A 21,395-nucleotide genomic window follows, 5' to 3' on the forward strand; every position below is an offset into this window, starting at 1 on the left:
GATCGTGACCTTAGCCGAAATTAAGAGTTGGAAGCTTAACTGACAGAGCCACCCGGGCACCCCACACTGAGACTTTTAATAAGATGTTGGATGGGATGGTAGCCCTTGGCTTATCTTTTCTACTCCCCTTCCCACTTCAGCTAAGTTTGCACTTAGGTTTAAGAGTTTGAAGAGCATGTGAGAAGTTGCTAGAAAATAGGATTTATGGTGCATGGCAAGATCACTGCATGAAATGCTCTGATTGATTAAAGATAGATTTCATTTGCCACATTTCTTTTTCTCAAAAGACACTTCAAGAAAGCAAAAGTGGAAGAGGGGCATTACTATTTTAAATGGACTCTACATTGTACCTGAGGGTACCAAACAGGTTTTTTTGTTTTTGTTTTTGTTTTTGTTTTTTTGTTTTTTGTTTTTGTCTTTTGTTTTTTCACTCAAGCAAAGCTGTTACCTTTTAGTGGTGACTGGTTTACTGGCTGCTAATGCTTTAAAAATGAGATTAAATCAGGCCCATGGTCTTTATTACAAGGAAGATATATGCCCCTCGTGCATTCCAGTGGGTTGGCAATCTTAACCTCGAAAGACATAACATTGATGTATGCTGTGTTGCCAAACAGCATGGTGAGTGTTTAAAATGCTGTGAACAGCCTTATTGCCTCGAAATGATACAATCTAATATTAGACTGTAACTCAGTGACTGAATCTGCCAACCCATCCTTCTATAGAACAGGAAAGTTGAAGCCACTCCGTTTTAATATCTCCCAGGGAAGGGATCATTCTTCATTCCACCATTGAAACAAAGCACATAAAAGTGAATCTAGATTGCAGGAAAACTGAAACCACGTCGAATCGGGCCATTTTCATTAATGGCACATATGCATCTGCCTTTCAGAAGAGGGTGTCGAAATGCCAGCCTCTTTCATTCACATCGGCAGGACTATCCAAGCAGCGTGGGCAACTGATGGGTGGGATCTGAGAGCCCAGAAATTCTTAAGCTAGAGAAAATAGAATTGCACCCTTTCCACTTCATTTGAATAATCTGGAAAAGCAGATTTTACCTTGATCCTCAGTACTTATTCTACTTCTTCTTTTTAATCAATCATAATTCACATAGACTTTCAGTCCTTTCTACCCTTTATGCTCATCAATCAAATGCCTGACGCCCAACATTCAAAGGACCTAGGGCACTGATAGCCTTAGTTTGCAGGATTGGAATGCCACCTCCCATGTTTCTGGAGTAAAGGGGACTTTCTGCAACCATCCTTCAGTATGTTGTCATTGCTAGAGGAGGCAGGGTGCCACCAGGTGGGTTGACCAACTTTCCTAGTTTTGGTTGAGACTGAGGGGTTAGAGCATTGCACTTTCAAATGCTAAAACCAAGTCAGTCCTGGTTAAAACAGGATGGTTGGCCACTGTATCTCTAGGTAAGAACCCAGCCCACCAAGACGTCCTTGGTCAGGCACAGTCTGGTTGGTGCATTTTCACTGGGTTTCTGAACTGACTGCATGGCAATAAAATCTAATTTTTTATACTGGCACCTGACAAGAACAACTTTTGTAGATTTTAACTTCTGCAGGCCCTCAGTAGAAGAATGTGTGCTGGAGAGGTGGTCCCGTCCAGCTGTCTTAGTACATGTTATTGCTGAAAAGGAGTCTTCATTCTCACCAGTATTTTAGATTTTAGACTAAATGGGCCCTGGGAAAAGAAGCCCTTATCAGATGGTTGCCCTCTTAGTTTAATTTTGTACTGAGAGCTAAAGATTACGTTTGGAAGTAGCCCTTAAAACCTGTTTACCCATTTGAAAGCCTAAACTTATTTCAGGTTGGATCCATTTGCCTTGCATTGTATCCCATACCAAAGGGTTTTCTTTGTTTTTGTTTTATAAAGCCCATTTTAAGCTAAGTCATTACAGAAAGGAGTAAAATTCTGAGTCTTCTCTTTACATATCCAACATTTCAAGGACTCCCCCCAAAATAATAATAACAATAATTATTAGCTACCCTCTAACCAAATCAAGTGGAGCAGAAGGAATAATATCCATGGATTCCAGAACATCTTGTACTATTTTTTAGGGTCTACACCACTTAAAAATATTCAGATGGAAAGGAAAAAATGCTCATCTTATTAGTTAATTCATAAGTCAAGATATTACCAAGCATATGTGGATGCACTAATGCAAATTTTTATTTCCTTTTTGGAAATCTATATGTTGCATTTCAAATCATTATAATTAAAGTAAAACTCACTGCTCTGAAGGCAAAAAAAAAAAAAAGTTCTGCAAAATTTCAACACTAGTGATTCTGTGAAATGGAATTAATTGGGGAATCATTTTTCTAATATTTTTCTACTAATGAAGAGTACCCCCCGCCCGACACAAGCAGTACATCAACTTGAGACAATCTTTGTTTCTAAAAATCCCATAATGCTGTGTCAGTTGTTGAGATCCTTTTACTGTTTTCCAAGCAATTAAGGATAAAGTCAGTCAAAACCATGAGGGAATACACATAAATCTTTTTTACATTGTTCCCTTATCTTAAGAATGTATACTGTTTCTGCAAAGATGATTTTCTTATCCACCAAAAAGGAATAACAAGAGAAAGAATCCACTTACCTGCTACTGCAACTTTTGCTGTCCGACTAATAATTGACCCAGAATCTCCTAAAGATGCCTCACATTGGTAGAGTCCCTCATCTGGCTTATGGTGCCTGGAGTGAAGTATGTTTTGTATCAACAGAGAGCCATTTGGAAGTTGCTGCTTCCTTTCATCCATCCCCAAGGCCAGGTGGACTCCATCTTTCTTCCACTTGATGACGGGGACTCCTCGGTCAGACTCAGCAGAGCAGTTCAGGAGGACGTTTCCTCCCCGCATGGTGACAGCATCAGAAGGCTCGGACAGGAAGTGCAGTGATGTGAAAGGCTTAATCTGGAAACCTGCAACAAGGAAACACAGGGAAATAAATACGTTCACTTATTCAAAGAGATCACGGGCTTTATCCCCTTGCCTCTTCTTTACAAAACTTTTTCAAAAAAGCTGCGGTCCTTGAAAAATATTCAAGAATAAATGATATTGTATTAAAGAAAGAAAAGAAGTGCCCAACTGAGCTAACCAAATTAATGAAATGATTGACCCAAAAACAAATAATATGAGAAATTAAAAATTCATACAAATTTAGGCACGGCCATCACCACTTATAAGTCAATGTTTAAAACGATAGAAAAGACTAATATTTTCCAAATAAAATTAAGATATTTATTTATTTATTTATTTATTATTTTTATTTTTATTTTTTATTTAAACTAAGATATTTTAAAGTAACAATGGTTGGATGCCAGGATGGCTCAGCAGTTAAGCGTCTGCCTTCGGCCCAGGGCATGATCCTGGGGTCCCAGGATCCAGTCCCATATAGGGCTCCCTTCAGGGAGCCTACTTCTCCCTCTGCCTGTGTCTCTGCTTCTCTCTGTGTATCTCTCATGAATAAATAAATAAAACCTTAAAAAAACCCAAAGTAACCATGGTTAGTAGTAGAGCAGTAGTAGTAGTACCTCTAAGATTTCGGGGGGTGGGGTTTCTATCTCTGCATTTTGATTATAGCATCCATATTTTTTTTAAGAAAATCTACTGAGACGTGGTGTTTCAACATCATCATCATCATCAACAACAACGACATCAACTCTGAACACTGTGGGGAAAGTTATTTAGAACAAAGCTCTGAAGAATTTTAAAATAGGTAAGAAATGCCACTAGCAGAAGTGAGTCAAAAATGCTACTACCTAAAATCACAAATCCCTGAAGTGTCTTAATTTCCATCTGAATGTTGCTCATGAGCAAGGAAATTTAAGTGAATATTATATTCTACCTGGTCTTTTTTTTTTCTCCCTATAAACATAAATGAACATAAGAAATCGACAGAAGGAAGAGAAAGTCATTTAAGGATCCTGAGAGGGGGAGACAAGTATAGTTAAAGTATATCACACCCAGGGCTCACAACATAGCATTTAGCAGAATGTTTCGTTGTTGAATCATAGGATTTGACAAGGTTTTGGAAGTCATTGGGCTAACCCTTTGCCAAACAGGTGTATGCCTAAGTCATTCAATTCGAATTACTTTTAATTTCATTTTTAACCATCTCTGGAGCTAAGGATTCTAAACACTTCTTGGTATCTTGTTTTTAATATTTAATTATTCTTAGAGGATGACTGAATTTTCTTGCTCCTATTTCATCTCATATTTTTTTCCTGAATTGCTTCGTGTGAAAATGCAGAGGAAATGGAGATTTCTTTTTAAGACCCTTTTACTCTTCTGTAGTATTTAATTTCTTTAAAAATGCCCCCTGAATTATATTTTAGCCTTCATGTATTTCAGGATAACGACCTTAATTTCATTAACTTCCTTAGTTTTCCTGTAATGGAAACAGTTGGTGTGTGTGTGTGTGTGTGTGTGTGTACTTTGTGTAAGTTTTGTCTAGTTTTCTCTCATTTAAAAAGCCGGCATCTAAATTGCTTATCATCAATATTCTCATAAAGGATTGATCCATACTAGTTCCAATGGACAGAATCTTTCTTAACTTTGTATATAGGTGGAGATAAAAGCCGGGCAGTTTCTCACTATTCCCCTGTAATGTTACCTGTCATGCCCACCTTTGCTAAGCCTTCATTTGAAGCCTGTTACTTTTGCCTTTGTGTTGAACTTTGCCCAGTGAACTGCATCATTTATTGTCATACACTCATTTCATCTAATGAAATGAAAGAAATGCTTTCTTTCACCCAAAGAAAGCAGCTAGAATTTTGCTCAAGTTAATAGAAATTGTAAAATAGCAGTAAGGATTTTAGTCTACCATAAGTGATATTGGTAAAAATCTCAAAAGATACAGACTGGCTCCCTCACTGCCTACTAAGCTCCTCCTCCCTCCAAATCATTTTGGTGTAGCCCACTTACTCACTACTGCCCATGCTTCTAGTGGGAAGTATATCAAATTGGAAGTCTGGATATTTAGCTCTTGGTCCTGGCTTTATTACTTAAAGACCCATGACTCAAGCAAGCCTTTCAAGGCCTCAGAATCTCAGTCCCTTCACCTGTGAAGTGAGAGCATTGAACTAAACAATCTCAAAAATGAACATCTAGTTTGGAAACTTTCAGAACCAGTATGGGTTGAAGGCATCCATCAAGCGCATTCTGCTTTGGCTTACTGAGAGGCAGACTGATGTTGCCATAAATGTCTCCCCCACATCTCTGTGATATCCTCCTTTACAAGAAAAGAAACACGGGTCAGTGAACACCGAGCTTGAGATACCAAGGATGGGAAAGCAGAGAGACGTGCCAATGTCCTTGAATGTCAGGATATTTCACTAGAGTAACACCTGCAATTTCCATACAAGTGGCATTAATAAGGTAGAAATAAATTTAGAATTCAAGACCAGGCAACTATATTAGGAGGCATTTATTGCTTTTTGGTTCTTCCTGGGGCCTATATTTTAAACAACAATTTCATGTTGAACACCTTATTTATGTCACAGAACACATAATACGTTGAATGCAGCTGTTTATGACAGCATGTTAATGAGTATATGTGCCCATTATCACAAATAAATAATCCACTTAATCTGAAAGAAGGAGTTTATGACAGTTTTCAGGGCTGTGAATACATAATTTAGGAAAGTTAAATAAAGATTAACTTTTCCTCAAACGACTACCCTTGCGTTTTGCTGGCAATTTGAGCTTCTGTACGCTTTATAACGATTATATTTTTAATACATTGCTGTGGAATACAGGTATGTCACTGCCTTAAATAGCTTGCATTAATTACTTAGTTTTTTTTAATAAAAGATAGACTCAAGCCAATAGGATCTGTTGAGAAGTAATAGATATGTCTCCAATGTTCTCCTTTTCAAAGTTCCAGTCTATGTCGGCATAAACTGTTTGCACTCCCTTGGGAGCTATTTTGCACAGGCTTAAGAAATGCCCCACTAACACAGCACCCTGACTTCAATTTTGGTTGCCCCTCTCTCTTAGAGTACTAGGCCCTCCTGGAGGGGCTTTGCCCATCAGTACATCATATTTTAAGATGAAATAATTTTTATCCAATTTTTTTTTAAGATTTTATTTATTTATTCATGAGAGACACAGAGAGAGAGAGAGGCAGAGACATAGGCAGAGGGAGAAGCAGGCTCCATGCAGGGAGCCCGAACAAGACTCGATCCCAGGAGGCTGGGATCATGACCTGAGTCAAAGGCAGATGGTCAACCACTGAGCCACCCAGGCCCCTATCCAATTGCTTCATCCAAGAATCCCTATCTGAAATCAACTACACTGACTTAATGTTTGAACAGAGAAAGATAGGTGGAACTGAAGAAGGCAAAGAAGTAGAAATCACTGTTGGAGCCTGTAGCTCAAAAAGTTGTGGCTGGAATTTGGGCAGGCATTATTTGATGGGGGACTGCCAGCCTGGGAAATGAGTGAAAGAAATACTCAGAAAGCAACAGAAGAATGTTTTTGAAGAGTCAACATGGAACTACCTACTTTACAATTTTACAGAGGATTTTTGCATTAGAATGACGATCCTAGGGATTTCATCCAGAAGAAAATCAAGTGGAGAAGTTTTTGTTTTGGTTTGGTTTTATTTTTAAGATGCCACCGGTTATTCTGTTGAACCTTTTTTTAAATAGTGACAATTCTCAATCTTGCTTCATAAAAGAAGTGATCTTTTGGCCTGCTGTAAGATCACATAATTAATAATATTTTGGAGAAATACATTTGATAGTACCTAAAAACCATCCACTAAGAAATCTCAGTGGTTGAGTCTGATGGCAGAGTTCATGATTAGAATGAACGAGTCTCCAGGCCTCTTCTCCCTCCAAATGTTGGCTTGGGAAGATTGCTAGATCATCTCTGGGTAGGATTTAGGCATAGAGCCTTAAATGCATTTAACCACTTGATCTTTTCTTATCTGTGTCAGTCTGAGAAAAAGTAATAAAGTGTCACATTGTTCCTGGACATTATTCTTTATTTTCATCTTCTTCTGAAAGATTGTATTGTATTTTACAAGCACATAATAATATAGCAAATCCTTCAATGTTTTTCCAATACAGATATAGAGGAGGGCTTGAGTGGTGACCCAAAGGAGAAATACTGGCATTTATTTGCTTTGGTTTTGTCAGACATAAGTAAGAATCAGAAATAGCACTGCCAGGAATATTCTAAGTTTATATTAATTGAGTACGTAGAGATAGAAAAAAAAATCTGTATTGTATTTTAGAGACTCATCAAAATAATCAAACAAATAGTAAAAATCTTTCTGTTAGCATAAGTTCCTTTGTGCCTGCCCTCCTTCTCATATTCTTGTTAAATTCAAAGACCATTCAGTCACAGCAGCAGACTAACTTAGAATGGGTTTTTAAAAATATGACATTTTATCTACAATATCAAACATTGTTAAGTGTGAAAAATAATTCCTCATGGAGTCAGACATTCCTTTCCAAGTCCAAAATGTAAAAGTGTCTGGTTAAAGCAATAAAAGCTAAAAAAAAAAAAAATGAAATTTATGAAGAGTAGCATAAAAATAAAAAGAAGATCCTGAAAAGATTTTAAGATTAGAAAATGTCATACAAGTCCCCATAGAATGTGTGATGCATAATTTTATCTGTTTCAAGTTACAAAACTTTCACTTTGGGATGCATGGAGATTCAGATGATCCCCAAATTCTTGTAATCAACCCAGAAAACTCTGCCATCGTTATCTCTTCTTAAAAATATATGCTACTGCATCTGCTTCTCATGTGTTAAGGAAATAGATCTCCATTGAAGGAAAGTAAAATCGTTCTATGAATGATAGAATATGATCTCTTTTTCATACATCAAACACCAATTACAGGTAAAATTATAACTCTGGACTTCAGCCCTAGCAAAAGTTTATATTGCTTGTGAGACTTTGGTTTGGGATGGAGATTTTAAAAAGCAAAACAAAGCAAAATGTAAGAATTAAAAGAACCCCTAACTATATATGGGCTTTACTGGGTTTGGGATATCAGAATATAAATTCTAAAACCATGATTCTCAAACCACAGTTCCCAGACAAGCAATAGCAATACTGGAAATTTGTTAGAAAGGTCTGATCTCAGGCCCCAACCCTAGACCTACCTAATCAGTAACTTTGGGGATGGAGTCATTAGCTCCATATTCATGAAATCTTGACCACCACTTCTCGGAAGCATCTGGTGGCCAGGCCTAGGGCTTAGGGGTCCTTGTATTCTTTGTACTGCCCTGTTATAAATTTCCAAATTTGGGAGCTTGTGTAGTTTGGGTCAACTATTTTTGTAAGTAGGGAGATGAAATTATGGGGATGATCCAAGAGGGCAAATAACTGAACATCTTCTCAACACATATTTTATTGATACGGTCAGTACATTTCTTTTTGAAAGGTTAAGGAAAAGTGAAGACAGGACCAAGGAAGAGGGCTATTGTTGACAATACCTCATCTTTCCACTTTGTAACCAGCAATGTGTCGGGACCCCAAATGGCTGTATTCCATTAAACCAAATTTAAATTCCAGTCAATTGAACAATTAGAACGTTCCTTGGAATATCCTTGGTTCTTCATACAAGGAACTGTCAAAAGATTTCTTTTGATGAACTACAATCCTCTCTCAAAAGAAGTTTGGTACGTATAGTATTCCTTATCAGACTGCACTTCTTTCATTACATTTTCTCCCCATGGTGTAATTGTAGCCTTTTAAAACGCTGGAACTCTAGACACTTGCTTGGCTGATCTATCCCTCATTTCAAGTTTAATATCTAGACGGGCAAAACTGTAATTGCACTCACTCTGCTGTAGCCTGGAGGGTGTACTCTACGTGCTCCATTCTAATGCAAGACTTTAACGTTAGCCAGTCTAGGGCAAGACCGTGCATCGCACCAAAGGACCAGAACCAATGACCACTGGGGTTTCTGTGACCACTGGGGTTTCGGTGCTTTTTTTTCTACTTTGGTAAGAGACAGGGTGAACAGAATTGTCCAAAGATGTGGTTGTGTCTTTAAAAAGATTGTTTACATTCCAGTCTTTGCGAGAGACTAGCGTATTTTGAAGCTGTTTAACTTCAAGACAATTTTTTATCACTAACACATGGAAATTAGAAGTGAATTAGATTTCTTGAAATTTATTCCTTAATTTAAATAATGCAAAGGAAGACTTACCAGGAAGAAATACAGGTACATTTTACTAGGGGGATTTATTAAGAATCATTAAAATATAGGGAAGCTATGGATGAAAATTTAAATTAAAAATTTTAAAGGACACTTCAAGTTCCTCCCTCATTAGAGTTGCCAGATTTAGCAAGTAAAAATCAAAGGTATCAGTCCCATTTGAATTTCGGGTAAGCAAAAAGTAAGGTTCTCATATAAATATGTCCTAAACACTTCTATTAAATAAATACCGCATAGGGCATACTTACACTAAAACATTTGTTGCATACCCAAAATTTACATTTAACCGGGCATCCTGTATTTTCTATCATATCCCATGTGAATTCCCTTCCTTCAAATCATGGCAACAGTAAAATAGTTTATGAATTCTCCTACTCCGCTCAGTTCTCACGTATCTGAAGAGAAGAGTGATCTCTTGGACAGCTACCCTGATTGAGTCACAGAAGCCATTTTAGCGTCAGGACGTTTGCAGACCTAGTCTACCACCACCACATGTCCATGTAGAAAGGTTGTTGAACCCAATTTGTTCTTGACATAGTGATTCTTCTTTTCTCTTCCCTTTACAAGACAGGGAGCAACATTCAGAAATATAAATACAGGATGTGAAGTTCAAGAAGCAACTGTCCCAGCAGAAATTGCTTAGTGAGCCCATACAGAGGCTCCGCATCAGACATGCGGAGCACATGGCACCTTCTACAAGGCTGAGGAAGCCTTGTTAAGATCTGAGGTTTTCATAGGTTGAGAAGTGTGTGCCCCAGGCAACTGTCTGAGTGTCCTCTGGCTAAATCCAATAGTAAAGAAAAAATGATAAGGGCCAAGATAGAGTGGGAGAGGAGCTTCCTCATCTTTTTGCTGCTTTAAGAGCTAAATCTCTAAACCACAGCTTGATGTTGCTGTAGGATACTGGGCAAATTGTAATTTTTTTTTTTTTTTTTCCCTCTCAGCTCAACAGGTTACACAGTCTGACATCTAGGTTATCATTCCCTAGGCCTCATGCAAAATTAACATTTAAAAGAGAAACTTTGATGTGCTGGTTAAGCTGCCCTGGGTTTGAACCTTTAACCCTCTTCATTTTGGTTAAATGTAAGCTGGCTTTCTCCTCCCCTTGTGTTTTTCCTCAGTGTTTTTCAAAGTAGAGGGATGGATGGCTCTTCCCTCAAGGCTCATCATGAAGGCACAACTGTCAACATGAATAATAAGAAAGATTATTCAGAGCATTTACCAAAAGTACCAGTTAATGGGTACCCAGCACATAGGAATATCTCCATCTGGCTGACAGTGAAGAGTGGGCAAGCTTTGAAGATGCCATTAATTATAAGGGGATGAACTGTTTTTTAATAAGTTATTTATATTTACTACACACAAATAAGAAGATATAGACACAAAGCTAAATATAATAATCGCCTATAATCCTATTCATCTGGTGAAAGCCACTGTTAAAGTTTATGTCCATTTCCTTCCAAGACAGGATTGATTTTTTGATTCATGGTAATTTGCTTTATTACTCACACAGTTGTAATAATATTTGAGAGAAAAAGAGAGAGACAGAAGGAGAGAGAGAACACTCACCTATAAGCATGTGCACACCCTCTGGTCTTTCTTATGAGGCTTCTAATCTCATCGCAGGATTTCCACCCCCATGACATCATATAAACCCAATTACCTTGTCAAAGGCTCCACATTTCTCAATACACACTGGGGATTGCGGCTTCAACATATGAATTTTGGGGAAACACAAACATTCCATCCATAACAGACATAGGGAAGGTATCTAGGGGAAGAACTCTGTAAGGAGAGTCAGGGGCAAGCGCTAAGGTCCTGAGGTGGGAGAGTGACTGGGCTTTCCCAGGAACAGTAGAGAGAATACAGGGCAAGAGTGATAACCCTGAGGGAGAAGGAGAGTTCAAGATTAGGTGGAGAGGATGGTGGCAGGTGTATAGGACCTTGTAGGCGAACAAAGGAGGGTTGAACTCTGACAACGATGGAAACCTAGTGGAGTGTTCTGGCCAAAAAGTAAAAAGTCTAACTTATATTCTAAAGCTATAGCTCTCAATAAGGAAAGATTTTACCCCCAAGGAGACATTTGGTAAATGTTGGAAGACATTTTTAGCTGTCACAACTGGAAAGATATTACTGGCATCTAGTAGGGAGAGGCCAGGGACACTGATACACAGGCTGCAGTGCACAGGATAGCCCTTCACAGGAGAGAAGTCTCCAGTCCCAAATGTCACTATGTTAAGGATGAGAAATCCTACAGTAAAAGGTCACCCCAGTTGCTGTGTTGAGAACAGTGGTCATTAGAAGAAGCCAGGAAACCAGTCAGCAAGTTACTTCTATCATCCAGGTGAGCAATGATGGGACTTAGAGGGAAGCCCTGCAGTGGAAGTGGTAAGAAATGGTCAGATTCAGGATCCATACTGAAGGTCGAGCCCTGAGGTTGTGGAGGGATTAAATGTGAGTTGTTAAAAAAAAAAAAAAAAAAAAAAAAGGAGAAGAAGAGTGGCAGATGACCCTAAGGAGATCAATAGAGCAATTTATGTAATTTATATGCAAAAAAAAGGCATACTATCTGTCTTGAAAGAAAGCTCAGCACAAGGGGTCAGGAGACCTGAGCTCTTTGTCTAATACTGTAATCACGAATCATGGACCACACTACTGGGAATCAGCATACTCGCCCACAGAACAAGGACAGGACGTTGGACTAGCTAACTTCTAGGTGTCTTCAGCTCTAATATTAAATAGTCTATGAGTTCATACCTGTTAACTTTGTCACTTACAAAAGAAAATTTACCCTGAAATTTAGGAGGAAAATTGTTATATGAAGAGATTTGCTATAATCGCCCTGTGATCAGTTTATCACAGTCTTCTATGAGTCTTCTATGAGTCCACAAAGAGGTGCAGTTACTGAAGGTGTCAAGAGACCAACAGCCACCCACCTCATTATCCATAAAATAGAGGGAGAGTCTAATCTTTTCCCTTGAAGATAAAAGACTGCAGAGGTCATTCTGCCAACAAAGCACAGCAGCTTTATTATGATTCATGAGAAATGAAGTATTCATCTTATGGAAACTGCTGTTACAAATATAAAGGATTAATTCCATAAAGGTCTGACAGGTCCCGAGAAAACCTTAAAAATTCAGCAAACTTCATGGTTGACATTGTGCTATGAAGTCTGATGTGGGGACCCATATTGATAAAACATTTATGTTATAATGAGTCCCATTTTCTCAAAATGGAGGTCAAACAGTGGTTTTCATTAAAATGCTGTCATTCATTTTGTTGTGATGTTTACTGTATCTTGTCTCAGCAGAAAAGTGATATTTTCCTGCTTAGTCCATGAATGACATCAAGAATGAAAACTTATAATGATAAGAGGTATATCAGCTTTGGAACTGAGAGCCAATGAGCTTTAAATCAGGTCAGTATTTATTAAACACTGTATGTTATTAACTGGTGATTTAAGTTTAATGGGAGATGACTTGGAGAGCAAGGATGAAGTCCCTTTAGAAGATGAGAACCATGGGATTCCTGGGTGGCTCAGTGGTTGGGCATCTGCCTTTGGCTCAGGGTGTGACCCCACAGTCCCGGGATTGAGTCCTATATCGGCTCCTTGCTTGGAGCCTGCTTCTCCCTCTGCCTGTGTCTCTGAGCCTCTCTCTCTGTGTGTTTCTCATGAATAAGTAAATATAATCTTTAAGAAGAAAAAAAAAAGAAGAAGAAGAAGAGGATGAGAACCACAAGGGGATCTCTGAGCCCTAAATATGCAACATATGCATGATCTACATGAACTTCACAACTGAAGAACTATTTATGTGTCTCTCTCTTAATGGAAGATGAAGAAACAAATGTGTTTCTTACCTAAAAAAGAGCTTATTGCCCAAATGAATTAGTTGCTGTTTTTCCCTGAAATGTTCTAATTAGAGCCTTCCCTAGAATCCAGTGGTTATTACCTTGGACCTGCCATACTGCCAGAAGGGGGCCAGTGTTGCCGCTTCTCTATGCCTGCACAATGGTTCAGGGTTGAACATGGGGGCTGAGGAATGATTGACACTTCCATATCAATATCTCCAAAAATGCACCATTCAAATGAATAAAATCGAGTTGATACTTGAATGTCTAGAACATGATCATTGGATAGAATCTTGAAAATTCTCTACACTGAACCTTTCATACATTCTTTGCTGGCCAAGCCTGACTACCGATACCAAACAAAGCATAGGACAAAGCCTTGTCTAGGAGCAATATCCATTACAAGTGGCTCTCAGTTCACATGATTTCCAATATGGTGTGTCTTCCAATAGTTCCCTAGAACTAACTATAAATCTTAAGCCAATTACATAATAAACATTAATTCTCATCAGGTTCCCATTTTACAATGGAAAAGCTAGATACCGGCCTGTGCAGGAATGGGGAGTCTCACGGATAGCAGTGACAGTTCCAGCTCTGGAAGAGAGAGTGCTTTATTCTACTTCCCTTGAGGGTCTACTCTTTCTATCACACATATTCATAAGAATGGCTTATTCTACTGAAAACTTCAACGGAGCAGATTTAAATTGTATTTGTTTATCTCACACAACCCTTAGTAGTCTTTACCTAGCTCAGAGGTAGTTAGTAATAATTATCGAATACACTTGTACAAACAAAACCATGAAAAATGTAGGTAAATTCCTTAAATCAGTGAAAGAAAATCATAACGTACATGACCTAATTCTCCTAAGCTGGCGGAGCACTATGGAGATTACTTGATATCAATAGAACCAAAATCAATATCCATACTGATAACATTTCCCTGCATATTTGGAAACTCTTTCTGTCAAGAGCCAGATGGTAAATGTTTTTCAGCTTCCTAGGCCAAGAGGCAACCCTGAGATTATTATATAGATACTTATATCATCACTTAAAAGGTAACCATTTAAAAACATGTAAGCTATTATTAAACAAACTTACGAACAAAAACAAACAAAAAAAAAACAAAAACAAGCAGAGAGCCAAGTCCAGTCCTGTCTTGGGCTGTAGCCTTTGATCTCTGTTCTGGGAAGACCATTCTGCTGATTCACTTCCCCAGGATTCAAGCCTGGAGCTGCCACCTTGTGCTAAACTCACTACTTTCAGCACTGCATTCCTCTTGGCAATCTTGGCAATGGATTTACCATTTACGAGAGCTTTAACAAGAATATCTATGTGGTCTATAGGCTGTGCACACAGATGAACCTTTCCATCATAGCCATTCATTCATTCATACATATTATTAAACATCTATTAAATGCCTGTGTAGCTCCCCAGCTACCGTGTTCCTTTTAAGAGCCCTCCAGTTTAGGGCCACAGACCCTTTCCAGATCTATACATCTCCTCTCTTCTTGTCCCTCCCCTTGCTGTCTCTGTAGACTGGCCTAATGTCCCTGCGACCTGCTGTATCTATTCCAAAGACTTAGCAGACAGAATTGAGGAATTCTGTGGAAAATATATTTTTATAATTGCTGATGGTATGTAAAACACATGCTATTATCATGTCATCGTTTACTAAAAAGCCTTAGAGGAAGGCAAAACAGCCTTGTTAACTTTTTTCATCTTGCATGAATAAGTATTCAAGGTAAAGGGAAAAGCCATTTTTCTTTGTTTCCTTATTGTAATTAAGGCAGTAGAGTCTAGGCCACTGCCCCAGGACAGCTGAGTTTTTTATTGGCTTTAAAAAGGCTACAACATTTCAGTTATACTTGATGAATAGATCCTGGAAATCTACTGTACATCACAGTGCCTACAGTTAGCAGTGTTGTGTTGTATACCTAAGCATTTGCTAAGATGTCATATCTTATGCTAAGGGTTTTTTATCACAAAAAAATAAAAGAAAAAAGAAGGTGACAGGAAATTTTTGGAGGTGACAGATATGTTTATGGCATTGATGGTGGGGATGGCTTCATGGGCTTATGCTTATCTCCAAACTCATCTAAGATGTATTAAACATGCATAGCGTTTTTGTATATCAAGCATGCCTCAGGGAAGTGGATTCAAAAATTATAAAAGATGTCTAGGGAACTGTCATGGTGTCACCAGCAGCACCTTGTGGGTTCCTGTGGTTGTTTAACCACTTTGTACCATTTTTGGATAAGCTTCTATCCGGTGTATTTATCTTATCTGACCTTTAACAAATTTCTTTCATATTGTCACTCATTAAAAACAAACAAACAAACAAACAGCATAAGAATCAAAGCAATGATTGTGTATGCCACCACTTAGAAACAGTAAAACCCTAAAAAGTATCTAAATGATAAGCAGCAGGTTCCCTGGAATGATAGAAACTGTAATTCTATTAAAGAGACCAAGTGTTATCATAAAACACTCAGAAGTAAATTGATATAAAACTCTCAGCTGACAAGCAGAACTGGGAGCAGAGAATAGGCCGAGTTTACAGAGTGCAGCACACTGGTCTCCAGCTGAAATGTGGACTCCCCCATAATTCATCAGCTGTAGACACTTTCGCCCCAATACCCATAATCCCAGACACTCACATCTGCTTTCTTTTTTATTCAGCCCCATGTACGGGGCTCTGTCCTAATGTCTTAAGCTCTTTTATCCTCACATTACCTCCAGATCAGAAGAGCCAGGGACTTCATAGATGTCACTGGAATATAACATCTCTTTGTTATGTAACATCTTGATTTGTATGCTCTATGCCAAGACTACAATTTTATTTATTTTTCAAAAGATCTTATTTATTTATTATAAAGAGAGAGAGCACATGAAAAGTAGGAAGAAGCAGATTCTCTGCTGAGCAGGGAGCCTGACAATGCCTGCTGGATCCCAGGACTCTGAGATCATGACCTGAACCAAGGCAGATGCTTTAACCAACAGAGCCACCCAGGCGCCACAAGACTGAAATTTTGAAAGTCATAATTATTATACATGTTAAATCATATCGCCAAACATGTTACTATCTTTTTAACATAATTAAATAAATGAAATCTCTCTTACCATTCCAATATTTTTTTTTCTCTCTCTCTCCCTAAAAAATATATATGAAAAATATGTCCTTGGGGTACCTGGTGGCTCAGGGGTTGAGCACCTGCCTTCAGCTCAGGTCGTGATCCTGGAATCGAGTCCCACATGGGGCTCCCGGCATGGAGCCTACTTCTCCCTCTGCCTGTGTCTCTACGTCTGTCTCTGTGTCTCTCATGAATAAATAAATAAAATCTTAAAAAAGAGAGAAAAATATGTCCGTGCTATTGTGCATCCAAGGGATTGCGTAATACAGAGATGAAAAGAACTAATAGCAATCAAGGTCACTTATATATAGCCAGATCCATTTTCTTGTGAGTAGGGTTGGTCTGAGAGTTGGGCTGGACTTATTCACTGCTTTTAATCATGGGTTAGTGTTGCATTAAGACGTGTTGAAGGTTTGCACTGTGGCTTAGGAATATTGTATTCTTTGTCTGCTTATTTTTTTCTTATGGTTCTAGTAACTTACCTAGAATTTACATGGCAGCCTCATTTGATCCTGTTGATCAGGAACAGATTGTTAACTTTATTTTGCATGTAGGGGGAAAACAAGGCTCAAGAGGTTAACTGTCTTGACCAAAGTCATATGTCTCAGAAAAATCTAGCTTTTTGTCTTGATTCTATCTACGAATCATTCTCTCTGCTTTTTATCAAAGCCCTTTCTTTTCTCAAACTACATAAAAGTAGAATACATAGCCAAAGACGGACAAACCAGCTCAGAGGCACGTGGTATTAATTGAAATATTTGATACAGACTGTGCCTACACTACTGTGATTTCAGAAAATCCCTCAAATAGAATTGAAGCACTTTTGGACATAGGACTATGTAATCTGGGAAGAAGGATTAGGTCAATGGTTCTGTGGTATAAAATGCCTTCTGAAACTATAGCTTTTGTCACCCAGTTCAGTCCTAGAAGGATGAGCCTAGGTTAACACAGCAAGCATTTGTAGGAGAAGCACAAGAGTCTGGGTTTGCCTGGGAAGGGATGGATGCGGGTGGTGGGGAACGAAGCTGAAGCAGTAATACCAAATTAGAAAGCCTTCGTCTGTTTTCTCTTTGAGGTTGTCCCAGAACCACAAAAAAGCCTGGACTTGTCCCACATAACTAAATCAATGGAAAACCAAAGCATTTAAACATTACAAATTATTAATTACTAATATCAGACTTCTCAAATTTTGATTTTGTCCATACAATTTTTGTTGATCTACCACATATATTAACACCTGATTTACTACCCTCAAAGTCAAGAACTACACCAAAACTTTTGTTTAAATCCTCTCTCCCATTTGTGTTTAGCACTGATGAACACATTAAAAAAAAAAAAAAAAAAGGCACTGAATGATGCTGTTTTCAGGGAAGAAGACTCTCTTACTACCTTTGACATGAACCAAAGGGTAATGAAGAAAAATGAGTGAGCATTTTGAGCTTCCTTTACTAATTACTTTCCACTAGGCCTAAACTGTAGTTCATTGGCTGCAGGATGCAACTGTGGTCCCTCACTTATAAGCAAGCAGCACCCATAAAGCTCATAACCAGGTCCACATATTAAAAGAATTTATGGATGCCCACCTGGGCATCTCCAAAATATACAGTAACACAGTTGGTAAAGATTTTAAAAGTAGCTTTTAAATGGGACTGATGTTGAACATCAGTGTAATAATCATTTCACCATCAATGTAAAATACAGTAAAATCTAACCAAAAAATGTATACGGTATGAGGAGAGAGTACTTATGACGCTATGCATCTCGCTCTTGGCTAATTTCAAGCTAAATCACTGGTGCAATGACTAGGAAAATCACATAAGATACTTTTGAGACTGAAAGGGGACTCAGTTTATAATTACTCCAGGACAAAATGTATACATGAAATTGTTCTAAGCAATTTGTGATGTATGGTCTTCAACCTATCACCATTTTAAAGACGATGCAGATGTTCATTCTGGCACTCTTTCTCAAAATCTGTATTTTTGTCTGATAGTGAGAAATCCTGTCAGGCTCTAGAAGCATTCAGAATTAATTATATTGAAAATATAGTATATATACTTCTATTTCTGCAATGCATAATATGCTGTCATGCTTTGGAGTTTTAGATAAATTTGGAATTAAAGAGAATTATTGCCTCATTCTCCTCTAAGTGGTTTTTACTCATTAATGGAAACTTCTTGGGGGAAAAAAGAAAGAAAGAAAGAAACAAACAAACAAACAAACTTCTTGGAGTGGGTGTGAAAGGCCATGATGTATTGGAATACCTCCTGGTGTTAACTGGAAAGGGGTGGCTCTAGGCTCATCAAACTGGCATGTAGCTGGAAATAAACTGAAATCAAATGACTAAAAATGTGTTAAGTCTCAGTGAAGAGGACAGCAAACCAAAAGGTATCATACTTCCCCGTTGGTCTACAAAGAAACTGTGAAAAATGACAGATGAGTCATGGCAAAAGGAACTCTGGCCCCTTAGACACTGTTAACTCCACTGGCTTTGACCATAAAGAATAAAGCAGAATGAAGCATGAAAGTGGGGATCATAGGGGAGAGCCCTGCTCCATCACATTCAATGACTCACAGCTCTATGCCTTTTTGCTTAATAGTTGTGGGTTGATGCTTTGACAAGGATAAATATGCTTAGAAAACCTTTCTAGTCAATGCTGACATCAGCAACTAATAGTTTAACAGGACTGTAGCTAAAGCAGGGTAAATTTGGAAAAGATTGAGTTGGTAGTTTTGGTTACGTTAATTATTCGTTCGTATAAACAATACTTTTTAAAAATTTTACATAGCATGAATGGAACTTCAATTGACTACATCAGGACAGTGTACAAAGTAACTACTACATAATATAGACACTAATCATGTTTTTGAAACTTATCCTTTGTGGGTGGGAAGAACAAAGAAACTAATACTGAAACCCATCACATGATTTAATTTTCAACTACTCAATGAAATTATTGTTATGCTGATTAAGAAGAGGAGAAAACTGAGACTGAGTGTATGACAAATGCCAGTTTGTCCAATGGATGAAGCTGAATGTGAAATAACATCTTTGACTCCAAACTCCGTTTCTCATCGTCAGATTGGTTTCTCTAGGAGGTTCTATTTCTCTCCTGTTTCTCAGGAATTTTGTTTTTAATTTTTTTTTTCTTTTCCTTTCTGTAACAGGCCAGATAATCAATACTTTTGGCTTTGTAGAGCAACTATTTAACTCTACCATTGTAGCAGGAAAGCCACCATGGAGTATGAAAAGAAATGGCACAGATTCCCACCCTACTTCCTGTTCCAAAGTAATCATCAGAAATGAAAGCAAACAGGGATCCCTGGGTGGCGCAGCGGTTTGGCGCCTGCCTTTGGCCCAGGGCGCGATCCTGGAGACCCGGGATCGAATCCCACATCAGGCTCCCGGTGCATGGAGCCTGCTTCTCCCTCTGCCTATGTCTCTGCCGCTCTCTCTCTCTGTGACTATCATAAATAAATTTAAAAAAAATTAGAGCTTTAAAAAAAAAAAAAAAAAAAGAAATGAAAGCAAACAAACTAAACAAAATAAATGAAATTATTCAACACTTTAATATTTAAGTATGTCTTAAAATGGTATCCCTACAATACCTCTAGCATATAAATCCTGGATAGGGAACAATGGTATTCATTCTGGCATTCTGTAACCTTCCCCTTCCAGGCCCTCCATCCCCTGGGTACCCAATGCTTTCCTACCAGACTTACAGCTCTCCTCTCAAAATGCCATCCACCCCTGCCCTTTGCTGACTCGTTCTGAATGCTTCTTTCTTCAGTTTCCCATTTTCAAACCTATTCAAAATAGCATCACCTAGTGGAAAGTAAAATTCGGTAACTTTTATCCACATTAAGGTATGATTCATTAAAAATCTTAATGCGGCGAATTTAAAAATTATTGCATTTTAGGAGTATGCTTAATTAATTCAGCAACTACTTATTAAGTCTCTATATGCTAGATACCAGGAGTGGGAAGGTTTCTAAAGAAAGGAACATAGATCTAAAGTCTTAAAAATATTTAGGCCCTAGGAAATCCATTCCTAAGAATCTACCTCAAGAAAATAACTCGATAGAACAAGAGTTACTGCACATTAAAAAAAGCTAATCAGTGTTTGATATAGCAAATCCAGCTAAATAGAAACTTATTAACTATTTAATATTAAAGAAATAGATAAGTAAATCACAGAACATAAAGATAATGATATATTTGGAAATCATCAAAATGATCACTATGAAGAACAGTAAGACACATGCAATAATAAGTAAATTATTAGGACAGACCTGTGGATGATTGGTTTGGGGTGAAACTTCCTTCTGGTTACACTTCAAATAATGTTATGAAATTACCCACTCATTGCATCTAAAAGATCATGATGCTGCATTAATATTGCATTAATATTTTAGTATGGTTCTAATGGTGTCTGCACATGCATCAAGCTTGTGTATGTAAAGAATAAATAATCTGTGGCTTCCTCATCCTAAACTCTTTCACTATAGAAGGAGGCGTGGCCTGCTGAAATCACCACATGGACAAGGCTGCTACCATAACTGAATAGCCTTTTTGTAGTTGTTAACTATACCACCACTGAAAAACACAGACATGCAACAGTTCTTTCTTTCCGTGCATTTTTTTTCCCTTTCATTTTGAAGCCTACTCCCTTGTTCCTCAGAGGCCAGTTAGCAATGCAATAAATTAATTTGTACTTTGGAGTGAACTCTTTAATCCCTTTTTGTTCTCTCACCTCCCAATCAAACACACACTCTCACATTTGCATGTATTAACATAATGAAACATTAATTACACAGTGTCTAGGATAGGACAAGCAAAGCGCTTCAATCAATCTCAATAACTCGCATCAGGAAGGTGAACAACGCTGCCCAGCCTTATCAGGACCACATAATAGACACAAACACAGGCTCAGTGCCTGTTGTGAGTGTGATTTATAACCAACATCTAAAAACAAAAAGCAGAAAATTACAAGGAGACTAATCAATAACAATTATCTTAATGATAGATGGACAAGTTTTATTCCTTTGTTGGGTGGTATTGCTAGTCTAGTGATTTGTTTGCAACAGGGGATAAAGATTAAGCAGACTGCTCTAGAAAACCAATGAGGTCTGAAAATGCCTAATTCCTGAGTGCAAAGAGTTGTTGCATTATCTGATTTCCCTCAAGAAACTGTGAGAGTTTATCTGAAAAAAGAGAAGGTG

General features: G+C 38.0%; 1 protein-coding gene across 3 annotated transcripts in view; it reads right to left on the reverse strand.

The window, feature by feature from the left end:
* The window catches only part of DCC (DCC netrin 1 receptor), a 1,086,886-nt gene that overhangs the window by 701,166 nt on the left and 364,325 nt on the right, over window positions 1–21,395 (reverse strand). For all 3 annotated transcript variants that reach the window (XM_035700550.2, XM_035700549.2, XM_025422244.3), the window contains exon 2: window positions 2,609–2,929. In XM_035700550.2, the coding sequence (XP_035556443.1) occupies window positions 2,609–2,929 (321 nt within the window). The remainder of the gene's footprint in view (window positions 1–2,608; window positions 2,930–21,395) is intronic.

The sequence above is a fragment of the Canis lupus genome, chromosome 1, assembly GCF_003254725.2.
Source record: "Canis lupus dingo isolate Sandy chromosome 1, ASM325472v2, whole genome shotgun sequence".
Taxonomy (NCBI): domain Eukaryota; kingdom Metazoa; phylum Chordata; class Mammalia; order Carnivora; family Canidae; genus Canis; species Canis lupus.